The sequence below is a fragment of the Rissa tridactyla genome, chromosome 2, assembly GCF_028500815.1.
Source record: "Rissa tridactyla isolate bRisTri1 chromosome 2, bRisTri1.patW.cur.20221130, whole genome shotgun sequence".
In the NCBI taxonomy this organism is placed as follows: domain Eukaryota; kingdom Metazoa; phylum Chordata; class Aves; order Charadriiformes; family Laridae; genus Rissa; species Rissa tridactyla.
This window is the reverse complement of record NC_071467.1, coordinates 64062259-64071523: the sequence shown is the minus strand read 5'-3', so window position 1 is coordinate 64071523 and position 9265 is coordinate 64062259. Positions and strand designations below refer to the sequence as shown.

Sequence of the window (9265 nt, the reverse complement as noted above, 5' to 3'; positions counted from 1 at the left end):
CCTACCACTGGTTGTGGTGTGGTGTGGTGTGTGGGTTTTTTTTTTTTTTTTTTATGCAAAGGTCTGCTCTTTTCATTGTGCATACAATGTGATTGCTGGTTTGACACTGCAGGCTACACTGGTTTTATGAAGGATTAAATGCCACCTGAGACATATTTATCCTAAATAAATCACAAATGGTAAACTGCAGCATGTCAGTGTCAACACCCTGTACTGCAGCAGAAAGGTTAGCCATACAGGACTAAGCACAGCAAAGAATTAGCATCCAAGCTGCAAGACCACAGGGCTACAGTTAACAGGAGAAATGATCAAGAAGAAATATTTCCACTGAAAAACATTCCGTTTTTTGAACATCTGTGAGAGTCTTGCAGAGGGCCATCATTTTGTAAAGGTCACCTTTTTCCTGATAACAAACGGGAGTTGATCCTGTCACTGTTTGCTGAAGACAGTATTTAAGAGTAAGTGAACAGCCTGTCACTTTTAAGAAAGATGAGCAAGTCAAACTCAGCTAATTATGAATCTCGATGTCTAACTTGAAATTTACTTTTTTGGGGGTTTGACAAAGACACAACCTTAATTCCCGGAAAATAATATCATTTAAAAAATAATAATAAAAAGAGATGAAAAGACAGCAGGATCTTATAGCCCCGGAACGAAGCACCTCTTCTAAGCAGCTCTATCAGAAAATACATTTTTAAACAGTTGCTTCAGGAAGGAACTATTGTTTTACCTCACCCCAACTTTCTCACAGTTGATAATTTTAAGATATTAAACGTGATAGGAAACCCAGTTATCTCTAGAGTCAGCATGGCTTATACCCTAAACATTTACACAATTATATTAAGCATGCATGAGGCACACTTCAGAAATTAGATTCTTTTATCTTTATCTATCTAGCGAGGTAGAGAAAGGAAAAGAGAAAATGCACAGACATAACAGATAGCATTCGTTTGCTCCTGCTGAATGCCAGTTCTGTTTATTGCTTAATATTAAAAATCATGATGCTTCATTTTAATGCTAACATTTTATTTGAAAGACAAAAAAAAAAATAATCCCCAAACCTTGCCAGTTTATATTTCACAATTTTTTAAAAGAAACAAAAGCCGTTGTATCATGAAACAAATCTTTTCAACATGAACTTGCATTGAACAATTGCAGTATATCCACAAGTAAATAATTGACATTCTGGACTAAGCAAGAAATACAAGGTCACCTTTTTTTTTTTTTCTACTTGTTAATGTCAATGTCAGAATTTTCTTTAAAAAAAACCCCATAACATTTCAGAAGTCGCTCACAAAATGAACTGCAAAATGGTATTTTTATGAAGCACTATTTATAAGAAAAGCAAAACACTGACAGTGACAATTTTTTTTTTTTTTTTTTTTCAAAAAATGCACATTTCTTAGGACTCTCATCTAAAATTAAGTGGAAGTTACAGGCATCAAGTTCTTCCTGAATGTGTATAATCAAGAATTTTATGAAGTGTAGCTTTTTTGAGCTCTTTTTCAGGGAAAGTCCGATGTGATACCACGAAAGAGTAAGCTACTATGAAAAATGTGATTTTAGATGCAAAAACCACTTATTTTGAGGACGTATTTTCAGCCAGGGATATTTTAAAGTAAGGTTCTAGAAAGCAAAACGTCACCTGTTCTTCTTTAAAGTAAAGGGCACCAATTCCAGTACGTAAGCTTACCTGTTCACCTTCTTATTGTGGGGTTTGTATTTTTTGCTTATTTACCTCTTCACAAAATGTACATGTAAGTGGAACTATTTTAGACCTGTGATTATGTTAGACAAAAATGACAGACGGCAGGGAATTACCCTGAGATAAAACAACATTTAAAAAAAAAAACAACAAAGAACGCAGTGAACAGAACAATACCTACCTTTTTTTTGGGGGGGGGGGGGCGGGAGCTTTTTATCCTCTTTTGTACCCTAAAATGCTTGTTTTATAATAATCCCATACAACAATTCTTTAAGCTTTCGTAACAAGACTGTACTATCCTTTTCAGTAAACTCCTCCTAGCAGCTGACCTTCACCTCCTGCAGGGTGTGCATGTGTTACCTGGCCAGGAGGACGTTGTATTGAGAAGGTTTTAACAGAAAACGTTCCAGGAAAGCAGCGCCTCCACGGATCTGGTAATTTCCAGCTTTGCCCTGCATCAAGCCTAGGAGATGAAGCTCTTCATGCTTCTTGTACTTCATTGTCATCTCTCTGGCCCTGAATTACTTGTGAGCCACCCTCTGTATAAATGACCATGCTTGTTAACTGTTCTCCTGCTCTATCAGGGGATACACCTTCTGCTTTTATAGCAGCACCAGCCTGCAGAATCTCTGGGGACCCGGCCGTCTCTATCACAGCGTGCGAGTACACGCCGGGCTCATCCTGCATGTCTGGTGGCAATTCTGTGACGATGTAGTGGGTTGCACCTTCAGAGAAGTCGCCATCAGAACCCTGAACCATGGCTTGAGCTATTTCTTCTGTGACAATAATCTGTGATACTTCCCCATCCGACTCAACTAAATCCATGTGCTCGCTTTGGACACTGAGCGCGTGGCTACCAGCTTCCTGCATAATTATCTGAGAGCCTTCTCTAGCTACCATATGCACGGTCCCTTCCTCGTTTACGATGACCTGAGTGACACCTTCTTCCATCAGCTGGTCGGCTGCAGCCGTATCACATACAGCAAACTGTAATACTCCTTGGACCATTTTCTTGAAGGCAGCCTGAGCTCTCTCCTGAGATGCAATTATAGCCGATGGGTGCACGACCCGCGTCACTACTTCCATAGGTTCGGTATCTTCCTGAGTCTCTTGAACTTCATGGAACATTTGTATTTCTTGTCCCTCCGCGTTATTGGGAATGCTGGGCACCTCTGGGTTTGGCATTTGCAAGAAATCTTTGTGAGTAGACCTGCATCTGTCAAGGAGTCCAGATTTGTTTTCCACTTCACCCAGCTCTGTTACAGCACACAGCAGGGCATCTAATGCCGAGGACGAGTCTGGAGGATGGACTGTAGCTTCAGAAGCATCTAAAACTTCTTGGCGCATTATCTGCTGCAGTACAGCACTACTGGAGTCAGGAACTGCGTCTATTCGAATGGCCTCCTCCATTTCAGTTCCTGTTCCTTCAACCACTACCACCTGTGTTGCACCATCTGCCAGCTGCTCAGTAAGTATCTGCCCTGGAACCATACTACTCACGTGTGAGCTGTTTTGATTTGTAGCTATGACTTGCCCATCTTCTGTAATATGGACCACCCTGGCCATCTGACCAGCCATCGCCAGAGTCTGAAGGGTAGCCGCTGCTGTCTCTTCCACAGAGGCGTCAATTGCAAAGTCGCCATCGTATCCTTGAATAATAATAACTTGCTGAACTTCTTCAGGTGACTGTGTCTGTCTTCTACTGCCCCGAAAGACCTTCTCTTTAACTGGAGAATCCTCTCCCAGTGCTGCTGCGGTAAAAGGACTCGTAGTTTCCACAAAGGTTGCTCCTTGCCCCTTCAGTCGGCACTCATAGGACTTGGACACAATGCCTACAAGATAAAATATGCTGTTGATGTGGTATCATGGCAAATATCAGTTCATTACTTTAACAAATTGGAGCTTAAATGGAAAAAAATTCCTTGACAATTTTTAGATTTCACTGGCAGAAAACACAGATAAAATGAGCAAGTGAACAAAAACAATTTGCATGTTTTCCAAATAACATATTTACAGGTTGAAATAATTGCTGAGTTTAACAATTCTGCAGCCTATTAACAATTTAAATGTGTTTTTTAAAATATGCTGTATAAAAAAGCCTAGATAAATACAGTATACAGTTAAAAGCCATTAAGACATCTTTTACAGAAGATCCTATTGGTGATATTTCAGTACTTCAGTGATGAATTTTAGGATCGTATATTACATTAAACATATCTGGGTGTGAAAAACTGTGGCTGATCTTCTTAATACCCTGCTTTTGCCGGCGAGGTAATTGCCATGCTGTCATTTTGATGCCATTGTCTTCCCCTTCATTTCCCACCTAGCGTCTCCTCCAGCACACCTGACTGACTCAGTCACTAGCCTAGTTACCTGGTGAAAACATTCGGTAGCTTTCTTACCCTAAGCAGGATATTCTATAAAATATCATCCGGATAAACCTCCATTACACTTCTTAATTATTTCTACATGATATCAATTAACAAATTAAAACACCTGTAACCTCCACATGCCCACTGCTTGCTCTGCCACTCGGTCTGGTTTTGGCTCATTGAGGGTTTCCTTCTCGGTTCCCATCACTAACGATAAAGCTTCAGCAAAGCGCATGATGCCCACAGCTGCACAAAGCCAAGCCCACCATCCTCAGAGCATGGCCCCCGGGTTGCCTTCAGCATTTTTGGGAAGATATAACCGAGAGCACCCTGTGACCAGCTTTGTGGATGTACATGGCAGAACAGCTCTAGCACTGGCTGTCTCCCCGTGGCAGTGCCATCCTGAAGCACCCCTGAAGCTCCTGGGAAGTGAGCTTTGGGCCACAACCAGTGCACACAGAGAGAAGATTGGGTCCTTCACACTGAGAACAAGATGGAGGTCTAATGCTAGATGGGCCTTGGGAAGACTGATGAAGTCCTTGCTGCTGAGACTACCCACAGTCACGGTCTAGTTTAAATTACACAGAACCACAGAACGGTAGGGGTTGGAAAGGACCTCTGGAGTTCATCTAGTCCAACCCCCCTGCCAGAGCAGGGTCACCTAGAGCAGGCTGCACAGGAACACGTCCAGGTGGGTTTGGAATGTCTCCAGAGTTGGAGACTCCACCACCTCCCTGGGCAGCCCGTTCCAGTGCTCTGCTGCCCTCAGAGGAAAGAAGTTCCTCCTCATGTTTAGGTGGAATTTCCTGTGTTCAAGTTTGTGCCCATTACCCCTTGTCCTGTCCCCGGGCACCACTGAAAAGAGCCTGACCCCATCCTCCCGACACCCACCCTTTAGGTATTTATAACTGTAAATTCACCTACACAAACTGAAATCACATCTTTGGAATAACAAGTGTAGCATCTTATCATTAACACACATAGATACACCATTGCTTGTTTGGGAGAAAACAAGCAAGAACAAAAATTGACTCTTACAGTCAAATTTGGGGCTGGCACTGTACTTTCCAAGCCACCAAGACATTTCTAGTGAACAATGCACTCCACACAACTGAAGAGGCCAAGAGAATTACACTAAAGCCGGTCTAAGGGGGCTCTTTCACCCAAAGCATAGAGCTGTCAGGCCCTGATCCCACAGAGAACTAAAATGGGCTCTACAAATCAGAGACTTAATTTGCTTAAAGGTAAGTTCACACTTAGGAGCTGTGTTAGTCCGAGACTGAGTACTTGGCATCTTGCAGCCTCTAGCAACTTGATATGCTAAGGTGCATATCAAGCTAATATTACAAGATAACACCAATGCTTAGAAGACTGAGCTCTTGTTAGCATCCATCCATCCATCCATCCATCCATCCATCCATCCATCCATCCATCTATCTATCTATCCTTTTTTCTGTTACAAAGGTTTTGGTGGAGAACTGTACTGTGAAGCACAAGGAGTAATTTTGTTAAGCTGAAAGGCTGCAAATCACCTCCACGAGTCTAAACTGATGTTATACAACTTTCTCCATCTTAGTTTGCAAGGCGGGTTATCTTTGGAAAAGAAGATTAACAATTTAAACCATTAGAGTGCTTCCAAGTGATGCTGCATGATAAATCTGGCACATGCAATTGAAGTACATTTTGTCAGGCGTAAGTGAGAAGGAAGCTTACTGTGGTACGACTGGTTCTTATCCCCACTTTTCCTGCGCTCTCTGTAGGCACTGACATTCACAAGACCCCCCAAAGAGCAGAAAAATAGGAAGGGGAAATCAACATAATAAAATGACAATTATCTTAGCTCCTCCACATTTTATAATAGAGTAGAAGTAATTAATTCTCTCAGGAATCTTGCTTTGTTGACATGATAAAAGAGGAGCCTGGCAGTGATGTGGCACAAAATCAAAATAACTCTACAAATCATGCATTTTCCACTGGATTTCAAAATCAAAATAACTCCGTGATCATAATTTTCACACGGGCACAGCAAAATCATGACATCTTTCCCCTAAGATCATGATAATTTATGTACGGGCCGCAGCACCACTGCATCGAGGAGAAGCTCTGGTCTGGGGAAGGGGAAAAAAAAGGGAATTCATCCTGGTTTCGTCTCCTCGAAGAAACGCTGCACCCGAGAAACCCGTGCAACTCCAGGCTTTGCTGTGCAATTGAATGGGAAGTCTCTTGGGTGAAGAGCTATCCGGTGAATCCCTCGCAGCACTGATAATTATGCCATTCTGACTGCTTACTTAATCTATTTGAATCCAGAGGTGAGTTAAGCCACTTCCTGGCCATTAAAGTAAACTACATGGGTAAATACTGCTGTCACTAAGGGGTGTGATGAAGCTTAACTACACCAACATCTTAACCTCAGCTCAGTGCAACCCCAGCTATTCCATCACAGTTCATAAATGCGATTGCAGGTCCATCTTTTGATTCAGCAATTTAATAACTTCGAGTGCTGTCAGTACTGCTTTGAAAAATGGCTCCTATAAAATGTAACAGCCTCAATCAGATTGTAAAAGATTCACCCGCTGAAGATTCTTCCATTTCAACTATAATGAATTAATGTTGAGCTGTGTAGAAGTTCAAGTGTCATTTAAACTAATGTGAATCTACTGTAACTTTAAATTTTAACTGGGCTATGACCAAGAATTTACTGGGAACATCGACTTCAATTTTAGTGATTTTTCATGGTAAATATGAATTGCAGATTTTACTGGTTTTCTTTTGTTTTAACAGTGAAAAGCCAAGTAGGGAGGATATTTAGAAAACAACATATTTTGCGGCTTAGCTGCTATTTCGACTTTGGAACAGTGCTTTTCTATAATGGAGCACTGCTATCCAACACAACATTTGTAGGAATTTTTATGTATTTAAGGAACATGTCACATTATTGGACTGTATGTAGCAACAAATCATGTTGTCCCGCTAAATCCAGCCTGCCTCTCGCCCCCTCTTAAAAACGGGTAAAGAGAAGGGGTAAGTGTTGGCTGACATGGCAAGCATAAGCTGCAATACAAGCCCACATTAATATTAGGAAAAGTGGACTTGTTGCTGATTGCATGTCATTGCAAATTAAAAAGATACACAAATAGGCATTAAAATGACAAAATATAATGATACGAGAGCTCATATTCAGACAATTTGTAAAGAGGTGTTTCATATCTAGGGGTGCAATGATCACAGAATTGGTTTCTTTCCAAGAAGTCTGTCATTTCAGCAGAGCCATTATTTATCAGTTGGAGTCCTGAGCGACTGTTAGTTTTTTATTTGAACATGTCAGGATTTTTTAGACATTAAATCCATATTCGCAGGTTATTTTAATTCTCAGAGACCACAAACTCCCGAAATAGGGCTAAAAGAAATGCTTTGATGTTTAATGTGCTTCTGGGAAACTACAAATAGGGCTTAGTACCTTTTCCCCTCTCTTTTACTCAATACCTGACTTTCTTTTGTGTGTCTGTTTTATTCTTTTGTTACTGTCATCATTTGTTCCCCACAGAATAAATACCTTATTCTTTTGTTAAGCTTACATTTAATTAAAATGTACAGGATTTGTGCAGTAAACTCGAATGAAACAAATAAAACAAGGGCCCCCTCTCTTGAAGGCATACGTTGTGAATGAAAAATGTCATTACAGACTAAAAAATTTTGCAGTAAACAGGGCCTACAGAGAGAAGTTTCCCCCGTAATGACATCCATAAAATACACAAATGGCACTTTTAGTACCATCCTGAATATGGCATTTTCTGTGCTCTACACACAATCTAAATGGTTTGATCATAGAGCATAATACTCCATTGGGTTTATAGAACAATCAATGTTCCATAAAATGATGTATTTATCCAATAGTAGGCTCAGCAGTTACTGGTGTATGACATTGTAGGACACTGGCTTTGTACTGTTCAGCAGCACACATGCTGGCTGTAAAACTTATCTAACACTACTTCAACAACTTCATCTCATCTGTGTCAAGTAATTTGTTGAAGCCTCAGCTTGGTTTAAAAAAACTTGTAATAAAAATTCATAGAATTTTCAGGAGAATGAAAGCTGATGACAATAGAAAGGTCACATTGTGGCGCCACTCGCGGGGTCGGGGGTCAGCCGCAGTTCTAAAACAGAAAGTAGATTTCATGCATCGTGTAGCAGATAAAGATGGCATTAAGGAGACTTGTCTCAGAAAGAAATGCGTAATGCGTTAGGAAAGTCTGGGCTAATATTATATGTAAAGCACCACTTTGCTCCCAGCCAGCAGCCTCGTTAGAATTCTAACCCTTCCCCAAAAGTTGTAGCAAGCGGTTGTGCATGGTGAGGCTAAGCCGAGGACATCCTTCACAAGGAGCACCTTTAGGACAAAGCAGTAACTCATAAATGAAATAATCTATTACGACGACGGAAATGATCTGCATTTACACAGCAAGCTTAAACCAGCTATTTTTCCTTTTCTGCAAAAGTTCTAGGAGGCCTGATTTATAGCACCCTATTCAGCAACACTTAATTTTTCATACTTTGGTGATTAGGTATGTTATTTATTGACACATACAAATATTTAGTATCTACTATAATGCAATGAATATTAAATAATATGAATGCAAAGAAACATCTTTTCCTTCAATTAAATGCAACCCTCAAGGAATTTAAAAGATACAGAAAATTCAACTTATCTTGGGCATCGCTTGAATGAGAACTGATTTTTTTTATTTTAAAAATTACTGTCTACATGGCAGTACAATATTTCGAACGGCACAGTAAGTCCACCGTTCAAATTCATAAAGAAACAATTTAGGCCTTGATCAAGCTCCAAGTTTCTGCTCTTTTTTCTTTCTTTTTTTTTTTATTATTATTTTTGTAATGATCTCTACTTTAATTAATTAAGTGTGGTGTAATAACGGTGGCATAATGTCATAACTTTGGGATTTCCTTGATTTTCAGAGGCCATAATAATAAGCCACATTTTTCAGATCTCTCTTCCTTAACCATAGTAAAAACTATTTTTTCTCATTTGCAAGGTTTTTATGTGCAAGCAATGCCTGGGCCAGCATTTTCTAAACCAGCTAGTTAAGCTACTAAATAAGAGATTGTGAAAGCTCATTCACGTCTCCTCCTGAAGGAAAGAAAATAGGACGGATCAAACCAAGAAGTGAAA

The 9265-nt window shown here is 40.2% G+C and overlaps 1 protein-coding gene across 1 annotated transcript in view; it reads right to left on the bottom strand.

Annotated features, from left to right (window-relative positions):
- Nucleotides 1-964: 964 nt before the first annotated feature.
- The window catches only part of ZNF407 (zinc finger protein 407), a 350778-nt gene continuing 342477 nt past the window's right edge, over nt 965-9265 (bottom strand). The window contains exon 9 of the mRNA XM_054191717.1: nt 965-3537. Within this exon, the coding sequence (XP_054047692.1) occupies nt 2186-3537 (1352 nt within the window). The 3' untranslated portion in view covers nt 965-2185. The remainder of the gene's footprint in view (nt 3538-9265) is intronic.